Source organism: Triticum aestivum, chromosome 3B, assembly GCF_018294505.1.
Source record: "Triticum aestivum cultivar Chinese Spring chromosome 3B, IWGSC CS RefSeq v2.1, whole genome shotgun sequence".
Classification (NCBI taxonomy): Eukaryota; Viridiplantae; Streptophyta; class Magnoliopsida; order Poales; family Poaceae; genus Triticum; species Triticum aestivum.
In genome coordinates this window covers 844,522,376-844,543,570 of record NC_057801.1, presented here as the reverse complement: position 1 = coordinate 844,543,570, position 21,195 = coordinate 844,522,376, and the positions used below count along the sequence as shown (strand labels likewise).

General features: G+C 43.0%; 1 protein-coding gene and 1 pseudogene across 1 annotated transcript; both read left to right on the top strand.

The window, feature by feature from the left end:
• The first annotated feature begins 15,024 nt into the window (after positions 1–15,024).
• LOC123072873 (uncharacterized) lies at positions 15,025–18,113 on the top strand. Its single transcript, XM_044496542.1, has 4 exons — positions 15,025–15,497; positions 16,336–16,676; positions 17,322–17,608; positions 17,706–18,113. Exons 2-4 carry the CDS (start codon positions 16,350–16,352, stop codon positions 17,860–17,862), a joined length of 771 nt encoding a protein of 256 aa, XP_044352477.1. The 5' UTR covers positions 15,025–15,497; positions 16,336–16,349; the 3' UTR covers positions 17,863–18,113.
• Positions 18,114–18,168: 55 nt separating this feature from the next.
• LOC123072874 (pectin acetylesterase 5-like) lies at positions 18,169–21,195 on the top strand (annotated as a pseudogene).

The following is a 21,195-nucleotide window of genomic DNA, read 5'->3' as shown; positions in this document are numbered from 1 at the left end:
GTGTCTTTAGGCAGGCCCCTCAACCCCTATTTATAGGCCAAGCCCAAGGGTGGCTTCTCCAAGAAGCCAAGGGGATAATACCAAAAAGGCCCTCAAGGTGGCTTCTCCAAGAAGCCAAGCAAAAATCACTTTCACTATTCATGACGACATTTTTCAGCATCCGTTCGAACTGAAAATATTCATGTGGGCTCAGAACATTTCCATTACCCACTAAAATTAATTTTCAACATGTTCCGAAACAATTTCGGTTTAGTGATTTTCATCTGCGAAAAGCAAACAAGAATGCGTTTTTACTATTCATGAAGACAATTTTTCGCGTCCATTAAATCCGAAAATATTTCTGTGGGTCAGAATAATTCCAGTACCCACTAAAATTATTTTGGATTTGTTCTGAAACAATTTCAGATTAGTGAATTTCATCTGCGAAAAACAATTCCTGTAGTGTCCGGCAGCCCCGGAGCATATTCGGTTATTATCCCGGAAAATTCCAGAAAGCTTCCAGAATGATTCTGGCACCCTCCAAGAATTATTAGGCATGTGCCGAAACCAATTTGACTTAATGGTATCCCCTGAAACAACTTTTTAGTTTCACCGAAACTCATCCGATGACCTCTCTCTGCGGAACCTTTTCCGGTGTCCGAAACTTTTCCGATGTCCGAAACTTTTCCGTGATTTTCTCTCAGACTCTCTGTCTAGTATTCAATAGATATATGACCCTTAAGCGTGTGACCCTATAGGTTCGGTGAAGTATAGACATGACCCGGAACCCCTTCCGATGAATGATCAACATCGGAGCCGTGGACACCCATATTGACCCCTATACCCACACGAATGAATATTCGAGTGAACCTCCAGTTGCCGTGTGCTATTCCTGTTGCTTCGTCATATGTTACAAAGACCCGAGGTGAGATTTACTTGCATCCCCGTGGATCAACAACTTGTCCACTATGCTAGTTACCTCGTTACTGGTTTTGTTCTCTTTTCTCGTTTTCGTGTTCCGGCATCCCTGTGATCAAATCACACTGTGTCTGGCCAGACGATGATGGATACCGTAACACCGAGAGGGCCCGAGAATATCTCTCCATTGTCGGATGAGCAAATCCCAATCTTGAGCTATCAAGTTACTTGACACACTTTTCCATGAACCCGTAAGCCGCCGTAATAGCCACCCATTTACGGATGACGTTTAACAAACCCCAAAGTTCATGAAGCAAGCATGAAGAAACTCGATACTCTCATGGTCTAAGGAATCATGCCGAAAAAGGGTTTCCCCCCGCTTTGTATACAAAGCAACCAACCGAATCATACAGGGATAGGTGCTGGGGCGGAAGCAGCACAGTCACGCCCAAAAGAAACAACAGAGAAAGAGCAAAAGAAACAAATGCCGACAACGGCGGATCAACAAAAACGAAGAAGTCTCGCGATCGCTAGGCCCACCGAGCTCATCCACTAGGCTCCAAGACTCTGAAGCGCCGGCACCAATCAACACCTCCAAGAAGGATCGCGACGATGACGACGCTGCTGCCAAGGGTTTCCCCCGGTACACGACGAGGCGAGAGGAAGAGAAGCCCCCGACGCCCTCCCGGAAGGACAGGCGGCACCCACAGGCGCCACCGCGCCGGAGTCGGCCACGCCGACAGGGGTTTCCCCCGATCCCAACCCGCACCTCGGGCGCTTCGGATCCCGCCACCAAACCAACCACCACCCTGCGCCAACGCGGTCGTGAGGCCTCCACGCCGTCTCACCACGGCACCGCGAAGTGAGGACAGCACGACGAAGAATCAGAGCCGGGAGTAGGGCATCAGCACCATCGGCACGCGGGAGGGCCCCACCTCCACTATCAGCGACAGTAGCCGTCCGGACGCAATAGCAGGAGCACACCAGGCCCGTAGGCCCACAGGCCCGGCCGAGCCCTCGTGGGCCCGTAAAGCTCCCGCCTTCGCGCTGCTGCCGGCACGCCATCGGCGCCGACGCCCCAAGTCCGAGCCGCTCCTCCTCCTCACCACGCCGCAGACAACGAGACCATGCCGGGGGGCCGGCCCGCTAGGGCCCCATCTGGGCCCGACGTGCCCAGATCTGGGCCGGGGGCGCGACGACGGCCACCCAGCACCACCATGCCGCCTTGCCGCCAAGGAGCGGCGCCGTCACCACGCCGGCCGCCGGCCGCCACCACAGGGCCGCCGGACCGCAGCCAAGCCGAGCTGCACCGCCGCCGCCTCCCTGCCCCGGGAAGGGAGCACGCGCGCGCGGGGACTGGAAGGCCCGCCGCCGCCGGCATCACCCGGGCCAACGCCGGGGTCGCCTGCCGGCGGCTGCGGAGGGAGATGGGGAAGGCGGGGTCCTGCGGGCGCGGGGCGCGAGCTCCGCCCCGGCCACCTCCCGGGGAGGCGGCGCGAGGCAGCCTAGCCGGAGGAGGGGCCGGGCGGAAGGGGGGCGGAGGCGGGGGGCGGGGCCGACGGCCGGCGGCGGCGGGAGAGGCGGCGGCGGCAGGAGGGGAGCGGGGGAACCCTAGCCGCGGGAGCGCAAATCCGCTCTCTGTGATATGGATTCCTTCCTAAGGAATCATGCAAAGGTTAAACATCTCTCTGTTATTTACCATTAACTTGTGACGAATGAATCTCATAGCATAACATCAAACCGGGTCGATTCAACACAAATGTTCTCTTAACATTGTGCCCTGAAAGTTGCTGGCATAGACATGCCCATGATCAGGAAAACGGAACCATCATGCAACACTTGAGCTAGTCTTAGAGGCCAAACTAGGAATACTTCTTACCGTTTATTATTCCACACGTGCATATGAGTCTTCCTTCGAGCCTCGTGAATATTGCAGACTCGAGAATCATTGCAGTTATAGCATGGAACATAAACATAATTATGAACATGGAGATAAGTAATAGTATTTATTATTGCCTCTAGGGCATATCTCCTACAGACTCCCACTTGCACTAGAGTCAATAATCTAGTTAATGCTAATGCACTCTACACCTATGGCATACCGGTGTAAAAAATGCTTCGCATGTGGTATAGTCTGATGTCCATCGGATCTGACGACTTCAGCTCCGTATGTATCTTTGCATATGCTCACGTTTTCACGCTTTCACAAAATTCATATTTTGTGTGGACTTGGCTTTTATGTATGTGAATCACAGGTCAAACCTGGATTCCTCAGACTGAGTTATGGAGAAACTACCTGCAGTAGTGTCCCATTGACAAAAGCCATCTTGGAACCATACTAAGTTCATGAATGAACTATATGATTCAACATCTTGTTTGTCGCTTCTAAAGCGTCAATATACTTAGTCATTTGTTATAGAATTCACCACAGTATCCTGTTGGGAACAATTTCCAACTACCGTGCCACCATATTCTGTATTACACAAAACCCTTAACTTAAATCAAAAATCGCATGGAGAAAAGATGAAGATTGTATCAATGTAACATTTTACAACAAACTCTTCATGATCTCCGCTTGCAAGAAAACATATCATGAGTACTTACTCTAGTACTCAATGACATCTTTCAATGTTGTCCCACGATTAGTACTTTGATCACTTTAGTATCCATGCTCGCAACACCTTGGGGGTATCGGACATATCTGGTTGTTTTACATACCATGGAATACATGATTAATCCAAACACAAAAGTGTGTGGAATCTGCATCATGTATTTTGCTCATCAATGTCTTGGGACACTGATTCTTGCAAAAACTCTTTCCATGTGACTTCGGCAAGAATCACTCCTTGTCGTTCTTAGTGCTAAACGGTTTTAGCATCTTGTCAATATGTATTTATTGCTTAGCCCTATTAGGTAAATCTATCTCCATAGATCATTATGCCTAATATTGAGGCTATTTAGCCTAAGCACTTCATCAAAAAACTATTTTCAAATGAAGTCCTAATCCGTGTCAAGAAATTTATTTCCAATTAACAATGTGTCAAGCACACAAGGTTTTCAGAAATAATATTATGCCCCCACTTACTTTCTTGAATTACAAGCATCTTCGTTACCCATTGATGAAGTCAAACCCCTTTGACCATTTCATCAAAGCACGAAGATTCCAACTCCATTTTGCTCTCTTCTGTCCATCGCTGGAACTCTGAAGTTTGCACCCTTACTAGCATCCTCTGGATAGACAAAATGCCTTGGACTGTAAGACATGCAAGTCCTTGGTTTCATTTCCATCAGATGGAAATCCTATTGTCATCCATGTTTCATATCTCATGATTGAAATATGTATTAATTGCTAGTTCAACCCGAACCGACTTTAAGCATCGCTACGATGAAAACAACCTCACCGTAGTCAACTCTTGAACTTGTTATTTCAACAAGTCGAGCTTTATGGATAAAACATTTTTATCCGTATAGGTTTTAAGTTCCATAAATATTTGTTAGACTCTAAGTCTTCCGAAAGGTGTGTATCAAGGTTTTAATCTTGAATCACTTATATGGAAACTAACTCGGGTTGTATTGGCATTTAGCCAATTCCGGAGTCAGGGCCCATCAACGCTTCCTTGTGTATCATAGGTACAATGTTGTCTAACAACAATATCTCGTTTGCGCACCTGAGAGGTTTGCACGAGCCTTGCCTACATGGTTCAGCTGCAAGTTCGACCGAAGTTCATACATTTTATTGTAGAGACTTCCGTATCAGTCGCAGTAGGAAACTCTGGAATTACTTCCAAGGTCTCTTTCCTTTGATCTGATGACGAAGATACTGTTTATCTCGTCGAGTTGCACTATTCTTCCACTCACCTTTTTGAAAGAACAATTTTCTTCAAAATCACACCGTTCTTTATGGCAAAACTTTTTGCCTCAGTATTGTGGTGAGGGAATACCCAATAATTTGCATAACCAACAAATTAGCACTTGTCTGATTTGGAATAGGTTTGTAACCTTTTACACAAGCCCAATATTCCAAATGTTAAGAAAAGATATAACATGGTTGGGCGTACCATACCATGCCATCATTTCAACAGACCCGATGGAGCTCTTTTCAGTGTAAAAGCCGCAGTCTCTAAAGCATTACTCTTTAAAAGTCATAATGGCAAATTTATTTATGTCATCTTTGATCTTACCATGTCATAAATGGTTTGATTACATCTTCACAAACATTCCACTCATAGTGGTGTTCCGGAAGGTGTAAGTTATGAAACTCTTTTCACAACTCACCAGACATTCGCTAAACATGTAACTCAAATATTCCTTTGTGCAATCAAATTGCAGAAACATAATTTTCTTGTTACAATAACTTCTACTTCATTTTTGAAAACCTTTCGAATGATTTCAAAAGATCTAGACTTACATCTCATCAAGTAAATATCCATATATCTACTTGAGTCATTTCAGAAGATAAATAAATCCACCACTTGCAACAACATTTATTGAACTACACACATCAAAATGTATGATCGCCAATAAGTTTGTTGCTCGTTCCTTATGGCCTGTGAACGGTATTTCAGTCACTTCACTTTTCGGAGGAAAGTTGCAAGTGTCAGATGATTCAAAATCAAACGACTTCAAAATCCATCATAATGGAATTTTTCCATGCGGGTTTCTCCAATGTGAGCAAATGTAGTGCCACCCATGTGTGGTATTCTCATAGTCTCGCGACATTTAGCGTCAGCGTTATGGATGTATCATATTACCATCAATATTCATAACATACATCCCATCTTGGATGGAAGCATGGCCCTTCATGTTATTCATAATACTGAACAACAATTGTTCTTCTATGAACAACCCTTTTGCAACAAACTTGTGCAATTGGCTAGAGTGTTTAAAAACTCTAAAATGAATTATGAAAGTAAATCCAGAGGTAATATATTATTATCATTATTCATAACATACATCTCATTCTCAATGAAAGTATGGCCCTTATGTTATTCATAACATTGAACATGAAAAGTTCTCTTATGAACAACCTTCTTGCAAGATACCTTATGCAATGGGCTAGAGTGTGAAACTCTAAATGAATTATGAAAATAAATACAGACGGTAATACACCGATGGAAAGTATAGTAACATTTACTATGTTCCCTGTGTATACCTAAACCTCATTCCTGGCTAGTCTTTCAGGCCATAGTAGTTCTTACATTGAGTTGCAACAGAATGCAATCAAGCGGGTATCTTTGTGATTAACTCACAATACCCAAGAATTTAGTGATTAACAATTTTAATCATAATTCCCAAGAACTATATCTTTTGACCAGCCTTCTATACATCAAAAACTTGTATGACATTCATACATGAGCTGGATATTCCAGTCTTCTTTCTTATTGCCTTTATACTTCTAACAGTTTAACTTTTAGTATTTCTCCTACTTCCAGAAAAAGCATCCAACTTCATCATATGAAAAGCTTTCTTCTGGATCCCTCTCTTATCAGTCTAATGCATAGTAAACTCCTTTACTAATGGTTTGCTAACAAACCTTGCTTTGGATATCTCATATCTTTTAGCCTTTGTCTATCTCTGAAAATGATTTTCAGATTCCATGAATATCACATAACTATCCAAACTTTCGAAGTTCGGGTCTCATGGAAGCAAACATATTGCACTTGACTGAAAACGGAATTCTAGCTTTTGGATCGAAGGACGAGAGTCACATCATCCATAGCATTAGCGGGAGAATACCGAAAGCATGCGATAGGACAAAGTCCTTCTCGGCACTTTTGAGGACAATCCTCATATTACATTACCAACCGTAAAGTTTTAATCAGATATTTAACAGCTATTCAATTTTAACAGGGAAGGTGGAAACGCGAGCCATTATTCTACAACTGTTAAGCAAAAAACACTTAGACAGTGTTCAAAATTAATTGCACTGAGAATTAAAAGAAGTTAATTCTGCAGTGCCCTCCCACTCAAATCAATATCTCTCATAATTGATTGTGAGTGATTCAAGATCCGCATATCAATTCAACACCATTGACGGGTTCATCACTGATGACGTGAATTTCTATCGGTAGGCCAACATGCTGATCACATCTCTATGTGACTCTTGTTCATCTTTCGATGCTTGTGTTCCGAGCTCATGACTTTCATGCCTGAACGTCAAGACAAGCAAGTGATCACGCAGTGAGGTCTGACCTTCACCCGCCTTACACCTCTCTAATTGTTCGTGCTCATGTGTACATGGCGCACCCCGAAAAGATACGTGTTGTAGACGGTGCTACACTTGGGAGAACACTAACTACTTGATATTTTTGTGAGAGATCACCCTAATAAAAGCGACTACCGCCCAATCAAGAAGGGTCCATCATAAGGGCTAAACATCTCAGGCAATTCATAATAGCATGATATGGTATAGCCCTTTCTGACGGAGAAGTATTTCATTTCTTCGTCTTCGGCATTCGCGTCAGTGTTCACCTTCGCTAAGATTGCCACCACCTTGTCGATGCACCAGATAATATCGCTATCTCTATAGCTAATAAAATAAGTGCATTACTTAAGGTTGACACGCAGGTCATTAAAGTGACAATCATATGGCTCCAGCCATCATGTCGAATCATGACACGCAGGTCATGTTAATTTACATTATATAGTCATCTCATACATAATCAAATTATTATGAGCACTGCTATACCACATCACATGCAAACCATCCTGCAAAACCAAGTTAGACGCCTCTAATCGGTTCATACAAAAAAAGTTTTACGTGGCTTCTAAGGTTTCGACTTAAACCGCAGCTACCAACGTTTTATCATCAAGTATGACTATTCAAGTTCCTAGATTAACATCTCAGGGTTTATGAAACACGAGATAATTAAATCTCGAGCCCCATACTAAACTTCGTCATACGCATGACCCCCGTGCAAATCATATCTGCAATGCCCTTTCATCTGCGAATTCATCTTTCTTTTGACTACGGCAGAACCCAAAGAACTGATAGCACTTCCATGATCAATCAGGATCACAGATTGCCAGAACTTTGTCAAATTCCACCATGCTGTCTTGAGATTGAGCAAATGCAAATTCTAGGGAAGCAACAAGAACGTCGGGTAACAGATTTCATCTGTCACCCGCATAAATAATTTTCAGCAATAGATCTCATCTACTCCAAAATTATATTATGCAATACCCATACAACTCCATGTATTCTAGATCGTAACCTGCATCTACTCATAGCATGGCTCTTGATGCCACTATAGGGGAACACAGCAGAAAACAAAAAATTTCCGACCTACGCACCAGCCCAGGACCACTATGGAGACTGCATACATGGTTTGATCTTATTCATTACCGACTCGTAGCGCAGCGGGAAGTAGAGTCGATGACGAACGGCGGTGCAGATCCCCGTAGCTAGGATTTACAACCTCCCAACCGCGAGGATGTATACCCTCATCCGCCCCACGGACAGCCCTCCGGGAGGCAGTCAGACAGTCACTCGGACGGTGTCGCGGATAGCCCTTCGGGAGGACCCTCAAAACTCGGACAGCCCTTCGGGAGGACCATCGAAACTCGAACGGTCACTCGGACAGCCCTTCGGGAGGCACTCACGAACTAAGACCGAAACTACGATCTTTCTACAGAGTTGCACACATACGGTGTCATCTATCCGGCAGGGCTTCGCCGTCCAGAACTAGTTCCTGCCGGAACCCAGACAGCCTTGCGGCTCTACGAAACTCTTTTCATGGGAGGGAGAGAAGAAGCCAGATCATGCACGGCACTTGTATGTGAGAAGGGATGTGTCTTTAGGCAGCCCCCTCCACCCCTATTTATAGGCCAAGCCCAAGGGTGGCTTCTCCAAGAAGCCAAGGGGATAATACCAAAAGGCCTTCAAGGTGGCTTCTCCAAGAAGCCAAGCAAAAAGCACTTTCACTATTCATGACGACATTTTTCAGCGTCCGTTCGAAGTGAAAATATTTATGTGGGCTCAAAACATTTCCATTACCCACTAAAATTAATTTTCAACACGTTCTGAAACAATTTCGGTTTAGTGATTTTCACCTGCGCAAAGCAAACAAGAATGCGTTTTTACTATTCATGAAGACAATTTTTCGCATCCATTAAATCCGAAAATATTTCTGTGAGTCTTAGAATAATTCCTGTACCCACTAAAATGATTTTGGATTTGTTCTGAAACAATTTCAGATTAGTGAATTTCATCTGCGAAAAACATCTGAATTGGTTCCGGCAGCCCCGGAGCATATCCGGTTATTATCCCGGAAAATTCCAGAAAGCTTCCAGAATGATTCTGGCACCCTCCAAGAATTATCAGGCATGTGCCGAAACCAATTTGACTTAATGGTATCCCCTGAAACAAATTTTCAGTTTCACCGAAACTCATCCGATGACCTCTCTCTGCGGAACCTTTTCCGCTGTCCGAAACTTTTCCGGTGTCCGAAACTTTTTCGGTGATTTTCTCTCAGACTCTCTGTCTAGTATTCAATAGATATATGACCCTTAAGCGTGTGACCTTATAGGTTCGGTGAAGTATAGACATGACCCGGAACCCCTTCCGATCAATGATCAACATCGGAGCCGTGGACACCCATATTGACCCCTATACCCACACGAATGAATATTCGAGTGAACCTCCAGTTGCCGTGTGCTATTCCTGTTGCTTCGCGATATGTTACAAAGACCCGAGGTGAGATTTACTTGCATCCCCGTGGATCAACAACTTGTCCACTATGCTAGTTACCTCGTTACTGGTTTTTTTCTCTTTTCTCGTTTTCGTGTTCCGCCATCCCTGTGATCAAATCACACTGTGTTTGGCCAGACGATGATGGATACCATAACACCGAGAGGGCCCGAGAATATCTCTCCATTGTCGGAGGAGCAAATCCCAATCTTGAGCTATCAAGTTACTTGACACACTTTTCCATGAACCCGTAAGCCGCGGTAATAGCCACCCATTTACGGATGACGTTTAACAAACCCCAAAGTTCATGAAGCAAGCATGAAGAAACTCGATACTCTCATGGTCTAAGGAATCATGCAAACGTTAAACATCTCTCTGTTATTTACCATTAACTTGTGACGAATGAATCTCATAGCATAACATCAAACCGGGTCGATTCAACACAAATGTTCTCTTAACATTGTGCCCTGAAAGTTGCTGGCATAGACATGCCCATGATCAGGAAAACGGAACCATCATGCAACACTTGAGCTAGTCTTAGAGGCCAAACTAGGAATACTTCTTACCGTTTATTATTCCACACGTGCATATGAGTCTTCCTTCGAGCCTCGTGGATATTGCAGACTCGAGAATCATTGCAGTTATAGCATGGAACATAAACATAATTATGAACATGGAGATAAGTAATAGTATTTATTATTGCCTCTAGGGCATATCTCCTACACCTTATGCTTACGAGGTTGATCTTTGCGTTGTGTTATCACTAAGTACTAGGTGTTAATTTTTTTGTGTGTTTTTTGCTTCAGCAAGATTTATTGTCCTTCGAGTTGTAAGGTTTTCGATCTCTTTCTCTATAATCTGGATCAATTTGTTTAGGTTTTCGACACAGTCTCCCTTATAAACTGGATCACTCACTTGGGCCTTGGCATATGTCCACTTTTATTAATCAACACTACTCTATGTACGATGAATTTTTGTCCGACCGACATCCGGCACTCCTCTGTCCCAATTTGATCAAGTGGTAAAAGAAATATCTGAGGTGGATAGCAGCATCAGACAGATATCGTACAAAGAACATCATACGCAAAGCAATATCGTTGAGTAATATATTGGGGTAAAGCCCCCCGTGACTCCATGAATATTTTCATTCATCTTGCTGCAGAAAAATATTGCACAAGATTGGATACTAGTTCTCAACTAACTTCAAATATACATCAACTACCTAGCAGTACGAAGTTGGTAGTAAGTCATGTTACATCTATATTTTTAATTTTTTATCCTGGTGAAGAAGCCATGCCAAAAATGGATACTGGCTCACAATTGTTGAGAAATTCACCAGAGAAGAATTTTCCGGTTAGCAAGAAGCAAGCCACTTGACTTTTACTTCCACTTACCAGTATTGTGTTGGTAAAACATTGTACATGCTATTGATGATTGTTTAAATATTATTTATCATGTTAGTTTCTTATGATGCTTGGTGATGGAGCTAGGGGTGGGCGCCCCTCCAAGATTGGGAAAATTGCACATATATTCTTTCAAAGTTTCATGTAAAGTAGGAAAAATAATAATGATTTGTATTTTGTGTTTGGCCTCCTCTTTTATTGATTCCTAGTTCCATCCCTGATCATGTGCTAGTTCCCTCAAACCCTAAACTCGATGCCCTAGAAGTTGATGTCATTGAGCTGCATTGTAGCAAACCAGCACATGCTAAAATAAATCCTTTCTATTTCTCCATAACTCTAAACTTGATACTATGGTGTTGATCCAAAACCGAGGTAGCAAACTGAAAGTTGATTTTCTTTTTCTTAAACCACTGATGGTTTTTTAAATAGTGAGGGCAACCGAGCGACGAGCGACTCAGGACCTAGATCGAGCAAGGCCATTGAGGGAAGTGCTATTGGGTTGTGGACGGTGTAACGTCCGCGTGGACGTCGTGCCAATTCGGGGCGCTTCAAGCGATGAAGACGGGGTGGCGATTTTTTTTAGGGAAAGACGGGGTGGAGATATGTCTCGCTTTCTGTGAGACTCATGACGACGTTGCCTCAAGGACGCCCTAAATGCGTCAGCCCAACTCGGGGTTCATTTTTTGTCATTCATTCTTTTTCTACATTTTTAATATACAATAAATATGTATATTATAAAAACTTAATGTAATTCATTTTACTATAAAAGGTTCACTGCAAATTCAAAAAAAAGTGAACACAATGTACATGTTTTCTTACTAGTATAATTTTTAAAAAATGCAGTAGCTTTAAAACATGTCCACGAGTTTCAAAAAATTGTAAATGTTCAGGAGTTTCAAAACAATATTCATGTAATTGATAGAATATTCCTGAAAATTCAAAAATATAATTTAAATATAAAAAATGTTCGCATGTTTCAAAATATGTTTTTGACATTTTCAACAAATATTTTGGACAATGTAAAAAAACGTTAACGTAGTTTAGAATTTTTTTTGTATCATGAAAACAAATATTTCAACGTGTATGTAACAGATATTTAGTATGTATTCAAAACATATTCAAGAAAATGTATTTGAATTTTTTAATGTATAAAGAACATTTTATATGTATATAAAAATGTACAATGTGTATGAAAAAAATATACATCAAAATATATATTTTGAAAATGTTAATCATGTATTTTTTTGAGTCTATGTTCATCATGTGTTTGAACAATGTTAAATGTACATAAAAAATATTCCTGATGTTACGAAAAGTATGCCTTGTGTACAAAAATGTAAACATGTGTTAAAAAGTAAAAAATAAAGTAAAAATGAATAAAACCTGTGAGAACCTATATAAAAAAACCACCGAATTATTTTTTTAAAGATAAAAAGTGAAAAGAAGAATAAAAACCCCAACTAAAGAGACGGGCCGTAGCAATGTACCGTTTACAACGATCCCGAGCGCAGCAGATCGTTGCCTAGATCGCTCCCTAAATGGGCCAACCAAAGAAACGTAGTTGCGTCGGACACTACTTCGTTCACTCGTTGGTTTCAATTTTTTTATTTCCATTTTTCCTTTATAATTTTATTTACATTGCAAAACCTGAATACAGATATTATATTGAAAATGTTTATGCAGCACTTAAAAGTGTCCGTGCAACTTTCAAAATATATTATTGCCATTCAAAAGAAATGTAAATAAAAAAAATGTTCATGTGTCTTAAAAAATGTCCCTGACATTTAAAAAAAATATTTATGCAATGTTAAAAATCGTTGGCACAACTTTTAGAAACTTTTAATGGCATTCAAAATGTATGTAAAAGTTTCAATTTTTTCAAAAAAATATTTATAACATTGAAAAAAAATGTTTATACAAAGTTCTTGTAATTTTTTTGAAAATCTTTCATACCTTTAAGAAAATTCATGTGACATTTAAAATAATGCTCAAATGTTTTAAAAAATATGTTCAAGACATTAAGAAAATGGTTTTTATCATTATTGCCGCTAGCTATGTCTCACTACTCACTTTTGCCATTAGAAATTACACTGCTAAAAAAGTCATCGTTTCGTGAGATGTCGGCTCAAAATGGCATTAGACACTTAAAATATGCCATCGTTCCCTTAGATATTTGTTTAGAAGTGTCATTAGACACCGTTATTGTATGGTCAAATTCGTTGACCATGTTATATGGCCAAAATACCTCTAGACCTACATGTTAGCTCTCTACAGTATCTCACAATGATAAGTGTGCCCCCACTTGTCAGCGGTAAGCAACCATATAATTTTACAGGATAATAAGAACGCTTTTGAGGATTGAGTGAGACCCACATTGTATCATAGTGAGAAAGAGGCAGTGCTGACATGTGGGTCCATTGCTATTTTAGTTATATGGCATGGTAAATATCTTTTGAGCTGACAGTAATAATGTCTAGTGGCATTTTTGAGCAGCTGAAAGTCCATATGGCAAAGCTGAGTAGCGAGATGCTACTAGCGGCATAAATGGTAAAAAACTCTTAAAAAAATTTACACAGTGTAAAAATGTTGTGTATCATTGAAAAAAAATGTTTCAACACGTGTTTCAAAAACATGTACTCCATCCGGTGCTTTTTAGTCTGCGTATTAGATTTGTGTCAAGTCAAACTTTGACAAAAAATATATTTTAGAATATCAACATGTACAATACAAATATATAAAATATGAAACTACGTTACATAATGAATCCAGTGATATTGGTTTGTTATTGTGAATGCTGATACTTTTTCTATAAGTTTGGTCAAATTAGAGATACTTTGACTTTGGACAAAACTTATATGCAGACTAAAAGGACCGGAGGGAGTAGATCCATATTTGAAAATTATTTCACGTGTATCAAAAAATGCTCCACATATATACAAAAATGTACCATGTCTTTTAAAAAAAATTAGACACGTATTGAAGAAAAAAACAAAAAAACAGGTGAATAACACACAGAACATTGAGGAAGACGGATGAAGTAAACACATAAACCATCAACAAACGGGGAAAACCCAGTCAAAATCACCAGAGAACAAACCGAAAAATACCATGTAAAAAACCTATCAAAACCACTACAGAAACAAAAAGAAAGAACGCTTGAAAAAACTGATCAAACACATCCATGATAAACCGCGTGAAAGGAGAGCAGCTAACTAAAGGTTACCTCTTAGGATGCTCTAGCAAGGGTGTTTTGTTTTTGCTTGCGAGCATGCCAAGTGGTGCCCCAGCCACCACCACATGTGGCGTGTTGGACGCTCCCTCTGGATTTTTTAAATATTTTTCATGAGCGTTTTTGAATTTTAGATTTTTTGGGTTCTTGACTTTTCCGTTTTTGCTTGGTTTTTCCGCAAGAGGCACAACTTGTGCTTTTGCAAGAACCACAGATGTGCTTCCAAAAAAAATGGCATGCGCATTTACAACATGCACATCAAGGATTTGCTTATGCGAAAGGCACAACCTATGCTTTCTGCCACTATGATGTGCTACTTGTGGAACCACAAATTTGCTTCTGCAAGACACACAAATTGTGAGAAGCACACCCTTACTCCTAAGAGAAGAATAACCTTGCTTCCACGACAAGCACAATCAGTGCCCCCCCCCCCCCCCCCCACAGCACAACCAGTGCTTCAAAAAAGTGAAAACCGCAACCATATTTTTTCCTCGGTAGCCTTTTTTTTTTCATAAATAGAACTGAATTTGCTTTTGGTTTCCGTCGGTTTATGATTTTTTCATGAAAAAATATTTGCTGAAACCTATTAACATGGGGTCTAGTCCTTAAGATCTCGACACACATGCAGTGCATCACTTGTCAACAGCTGACAAGATGAGGGGTAATCCTTAGCTAATGATTTGCTCCCAAACATGGTAAGCGAGTGAGCTGGGCTCAATCTTGACTGGGCCTTTCGGAACCCAGCCGAGGCCCATTGCTGCAGATATTTCCGACAGAAGAAACAAGCTGGCCTAGGTCCAGTCGTCGTCGTCCTCCTCCCACAGGGCGCATTCCCATTCCATCCTCCAAACACAAGCCAACAGAACCTTCCATCCATCCAGATCTCGCCGACGCCGGCCGACTCCACCTCCCCCACGCCGTCGCTGCCGTCCCTCCGGCGGCGCGCCGGCTCGGGCACGATGCAGCCGGTGCCGGGCGCCGAACCCTCCTCCTCCTCCTCGTTCGGCGACGCCCGCCTCAAGCCCCCTTCCCCTCCCCCCCGCCCTTGGCACTCCCACCTCTCCTAACTCCCTCCCCTCACCTACGCGCTGCCTCACCCATCTAACCCCTCTCCCTCACTCGCCCCTCCCCCGGCATTTCTCGACAACTCGGACCGATCTCGCTCAACCGCGGACCGGATCTGCTTACTCCGTGGGCTCCGCTGATCGCCGATTGCTTCTCAGCAGCTCAGGTACTTTACAACCAGGGATCACGCCGTACCGATCTGCGCCGCCACAGGGTGAGCGATCCTGCCCTGTTTGTTTCTAGTAAGATCGCACAGAATGAGCCGGCCACGATTGGGGGATTGGGGAGTTAATAAAGGGCTAGTAAGTAAACTCTTGTGCGCAGCAGGATAGATCATCACTGGACAGAGTTTAGCAAGAATAGAGTGGGTTGCTACTGGCATTTCACAGATTTTTTTTTATCCGCTGATATGGCATTTGTTGTCTTTGGTGTTTGAATTAGTGGAACATGGTTGCTATGTACTTGATCTGTTCAACTGATGTGATTCATCATGCAAAACTCGTTTCACTATGAAGTAAACCTTGCTTGGCAAACTACAAGTTGGCCGGTAATCTGGCCTGTCGCTGGCACTTCTCATCGCTTCTTCTGACCCCTCAAATGTTGTAACCACAAGAAAAATGTATGTCCGTCCACAGTCACACTTTGGTGATAACCATAAACTTTACAGATTGATGTTATTTAGTTTGCATTCTTGTTTTTGGTATTTGATTTGAGACAGTGGAGCATGGTTGCTAATGTCTTTCTGTTTGTCCTTGATGTGATGTACTTAATTTGTTCAACAAATATGAGAATTCATCTTAACTTCTTTTGGTTATGAGGTCAACCTTGCTTGGCAAATGACAAGTTAGTTGAAAACTTGACCGGCCCCTCTGCTTCTTATGACACCTCGAATGTATTTTTATTTTTCCGGGAAACCTCGAATGTATTTCATACACAGGAAAATAATATCTCTGTCCACAGTCACACTATGATGATAGATAACCATTGATTTTATCGATTGATGACCCTGTAGTTTCCATGCATACCACTAATATCAAACTACTTTCTTGCAGTGACAAGTGACTTTATGGGTGATTTGGCTTCTGATTCTGAAAAATTACCCATGGAGGGTCACGGTATGTCTTCTGTCTGCAAGGATGACATAGCTCTGCTAGAGGAGGCACTTCCTCCAGCGGGGCAGGCTCCACGTTCATGTGTGGAACTCCATCATAGCCAGAAAGGAACTCATAAACAAGGCAGGGATGTTGGTTCTTTGGAGACTGAAGTGGATACTTCAGGTTCTCCCAGCTCAGGAATAAAGAGAGGCAAAGGAGGTGATGGGAGCTCCCATGCAATCTCCAATCACATTGAACCAAAGGAATCTTCAACTTATGAGCGTTCGTCGTCCTTTCCGGTGAGTTCAACATTTTAAACCATGCTTTGTTTGCTTCAGCTACGCCCATGATGCTTTTAGCATACTCTGTTAGAGGAAGTATCTCTATGAATGGAAAAGGGGTGCGTCAGGTCTGGTGTAGCCACATCCTAAATGGAAATTATGAATGGCACCAGGAAGAGGGGTATTCTTGCTATAATATCCTGACATTGGTTTTCCTAGGTGAAAAATGTTTAGCAACTTCAAAAGGCAGCAATAATATGTTGTGGTGTATTACTAGCCTCTCAGCCGTGTTCTTGTTGTGAAACATGTTTCACCTGTCTGCATTTGGATTTCCAAAGTTCTCTTGTTTGATGTGACCATGCCATTTACTTTTCAGTTCCCAGGCCAATTATATGATTTGTTGTGCCTATTGAGTTATTGTGTCCGGCTGTGTAGGCTGTAGGCTCATCAATCTGTGGTGTGAATTTGAATGAGCTAAGCTTAAACTTGTTATGTTAAGTTGATCATGAAACTGCGCTGAGTTCAGTTCTGTTCCCATTTGCTGTAGTTGTACATTTAAGCTAGGCTTTCACAATATGATGATACTGTAATCAAGGAAAATGCACTTTATCTTTGCCTTGCTTCGGATCATTTATACACATCCCCTTCCTATTTTCTGTCTAGTCGACGTCAAGGCTTCTCGTCTCCGCTATGAAAGGAGGCCGTGAGAGAAGTGGTGAAACATCGCCAACTGGAGTCCGCCACGTTAATTGGGCCCCAGATGTGTACGACCCCCCGGTCACCTCTGTCGACCACACGGTGAAGGGCCACCAACAGCGCTCCAGGTCCAGGAAGAAGGACAAGGGCAAGCAGAAACAGAAGCAGAAGAAGAGGAAGTCGCGTGGGAACAGCAAGAAGAGCGGCGGCCTCCACGACGCCGCCCACAACCCGCTTGCTCTCGACGTGCCCGGGTAAGACCACAAGCATTTCGTTTTACCACCTTCGGTTCCACGCTTCAGGAATCACGCGTGTGAAATCGTCGTACGCTGACAGACATTTTCTCCTCAGGCCGTCTTCGCCTGAAGAACTAGGCTTAGGGGAAGTGGAGGAGGCCGAGGTGCTGGACTACAGCGCCTTCGACAGTCAGGAGCCCAAGTGCGGAGGCGGCTTCCCACGCGAGATCGCCGCGGCGCGGACGTGTTTCCCCGCCGCCGAGGCGTCATGAGTGCCGACGGTGGCCTGGGACCCCCGGACCCCGGAGGAGGTGTAGATAGATACGGTTGGTGTACATAAATAAGAGAAATCCAGGCTGTGTGAGATGAGATGAGATGCCCTTTCTATATAAGCTTTTGGCTGGCATCCTTTATCAGTAAGTAGTGTAGTGTGCTACACGTTGTGTGCTGCTGTTCCGTTTGTAGCCACGGACTGGTGAGATCTGAGAATAATTGAATCCCCTTTCGAGGGAGTTGTCATCCATTGTGCTAATCTTATCTTGGGTCCAATGTCATGCATTGCTCATTACTGGTATCAGGTCACATCAGTCATCAGTGGCAGACTGTTGAGCTAGCTTGCTAGCTGCTTACTTAAAGCGGCAAGGCTGGTGTACACCATGAGAGGAGGAACGAAGCTCAAATCCGCCAGAGCAGAGCATTGATCCCTCCCTCATGGCCATGGCCGCCGCCACCGAGCAGCTCCTCCCCCAGGAGCAGCGCCGCCGTCGACAGGTACGGGGGCTCGCCGTCTCTGCCCTGCTGCCGGTGATGCTGCTCGCCGCCGCTGGCCCTCTCCGTCCTAGGCTGTTCCGCGCGCCACTGCCGCAGGAGCGCGTCGCGCTCACCCTTCTCTCCGGCGCGAAGGAGAAGGGTGCAGGTACACTATACTGTATATATAGCTTTCTTCCTTCCAGCCATTCATCTGGAGTTTATTTGGTCTGGTTTCAGTGTGCGTGGACGGAACACCGCCTGGTTACCACCTGCAGAGGGGCTCCGGTGACGGCGCCGACCGCTGGCTCGTCCATCTAGAGGTACCTACCGTACCATCCATCCATTATGCTATAATAATATTGCGCTGTTTTTTCCATTTTCATGAGTTAGGCAAATCTAATTAGCCGCCACCAAAAATATAGTATATTACAACAAAATTTCATAACCAAAATCTGCTTTGACAAAAGAGAGACCCGGCTCCTAACTTCTGTTGCCATCAAGCACATGCCTCCCTGTATCACCTTTTTCTTTTCTATCAAAAAGGCGGTCTTTATTTAGCAAGTGGACTCAAGGCAGGGCAAATAGTTGATTAATTGACATTCATGCATGTTTTCCCAAATAAAAACGACCATTCAAGGGAGGAGGCTGGTGCAGCACAGTCAAGGAATGTTCGGACAGCAGACTGTCCACCAAAGGTTCATCCAACTTCATGAAACCGATACGGTTCATGGGCAATGGGATCCTCGGCGGCGATCAGCTACAGAATCCTGGTAACTACAGAATCCTCGGTTGGCCTCCTTATTTGTTCCATCTCTTTCCATGTCCTTGCGCTAATTTTGGTCGGCGTGTTGACAGATTTCTACAACTGGAACAAAGTCTACGTGCGGTACTGCGATGGGGCGTCGTTTTCTGGGGACGCGGAAGCTCAAGCACAGGTGATTTTTTTTCTGAACCTCTGTCTGATGTGTATCGCTGTTTTGGTTGCTCGAAGTAATGTTCTGTTTGTACTTATGTAGGATGGAACCACGCTATACTTTAGAGGATTGCGTATCTTTGAAGCAGCTATCGACGAACTCATGGAAAAAAGATACTTAATTTCTTGGGTTAATATAAGCTTAGCGGCGGAAATGGGAAAAAAACTCATGTTTCTACACATTTCAGGCCCTCTTTACAGGCTGTTCTGCTGGTGCTCTATCCATGATGCTGCATTGCGATGATTTTCGTGCAAGATTTCCGCAGGAGGTTTCAGTTAAATGCTTTGCGGATGCTGGGTTTTTCCTTGATGAGTAGGGCTCTTGAAAAAAAAGAGTAATGCACTAGCATTGCACCTGAACTAAAGTACCAACTTTTTCTGGCAGAAAGGATATATCCGGAAAAAGGTCCCTTTGGTCTCTGTACGATAGTCATTCACCTCCAGGTTAGCTGCCGAACATTCTTGAAACTTTCTGGCCGTCTTCTAATTCTTGTTGTACTTCTCTACAAGAACAAGCTTTCGTAAAACTCTGTTTTCTCATGTGGATAGTCTTGTGCAACAATTTTTTATTCTAGGGATTGATGCTATTTGGTACGAAATGCTATTGAGATCTTTTGGTTCATTTTTTGCTAAATTTATTTCAGAATGTTAGAAAAGTGTTGCCCAAGGACTGCCTTGCCAACAAGGAGCCAACCGAGGTAGTTTGCACTGTATAATTTGATTTGCTTCCCACACATTGGCCTGTCATCAAATTATGTCAGTAAGTTCGTTAGCTGAAATAATGTTTCTCCTAGTGCTTCTTCCCGGCAGAGCTTATTAAGAGCATCCGCACCCCCATGTTTATTCTCAACCCTAGTTATGATTCATGGCAGGTAATTTTCAATATTTACTTCTTGTTTTTATATCCACATGACTGTGTTAGAATTCTCACTGTCTTGTCGATGATTCTTTGCCAGATACGAAATGTTCTTGTACCTGATTCATCTGCTCCTGACAAATCATGGTTGAGTTGCAAGGAAAATATCCGAAACTGCAATTCTACACAAGTTGAAGTCCTCGATGGTTGGCTTAGCCTGTTAATCCATTTCTTCTTTTCCTCCCACCTTCAGCACAAATGATTTTCCGGTTTCGTGAAACACTAAATTGTTGTTCTTCTCCATCGATAGGACTGAGGAATAAGATGGTCAATGACTTGAAGGTCGTCGAAGACAAGGAGGACTGGGGCATGTTCATCGATTCATGCTTCACGCACTGCCAATCGCTCTCCGGCGTCTCTTGGCATTCACCAACCTCCCCGAAGCTTGAAAATAAGGCATGGAGTTTAAAAAAAAACTGAATACCAAATCACATTGCGTACCCGTGTTATCTTTGGTGCACCATGTTCTTGTTGTATTGATATATTTTGGTCGCCATCTTTCTGGAGCAGACCATTGCAGAAGCTGTTGGAGACTGGCACTCTGGAAGGAGCCAAGGAGCCAAAGAGATTGACTGCAAGTATCAGTGCAACCCAACATGCAACAGTTTGCCGCCTCCACGGGATGTTACTGCATTCGACCGTGTCGAGATCTACTAAGTAAAGGTTCGAGAAAAGGGGAGGGGGGAGGCAGCAATCATCATATTGTACTGGCCATTAAAGTGAAAATAATACTCATCATGAATGAAGACAATAATCATGAGGATATTCGAGCTAAAACTTCTGGTGTAGACTTGGCTACACCCTGTTTCAGTTAGTTTTGCTGCTGACATTTGTCATGACTTTGATCTCCCCGTTATTAAAGATCAAGGTCTGCAAATGACGGTGCACCCAATGAAAATGTTCATTGAATGAGGATTAAAACTGGAGTTATTTATAGCTAAAGCGCCAAATGATGCCCATGTGCCA

Coding starts and splice junctions, on each gene's coding strand:
- LOC123072873 (XM_044496542.1), top strand. CDS start 16,350: ATGGGTGATTTGGCTTCTGATTCTGAAAAATTACCCATGGAGGGTCAC. Junction 16,677..17,321: donor AGCGTTCGTCGTCCTTTCCG/GTGAGTTCAACA, acceptor TTTTCTGTCTAG/TCGACGTCAAGGCTTCTCGT. Junction 17,609..17,705: donor CTTGCTCTCGACGTGCCCGG/GTAAGACCACAA, acceptor TTTTCTCCTCAG/GCCGTCTTCGCCTGAAGAAC.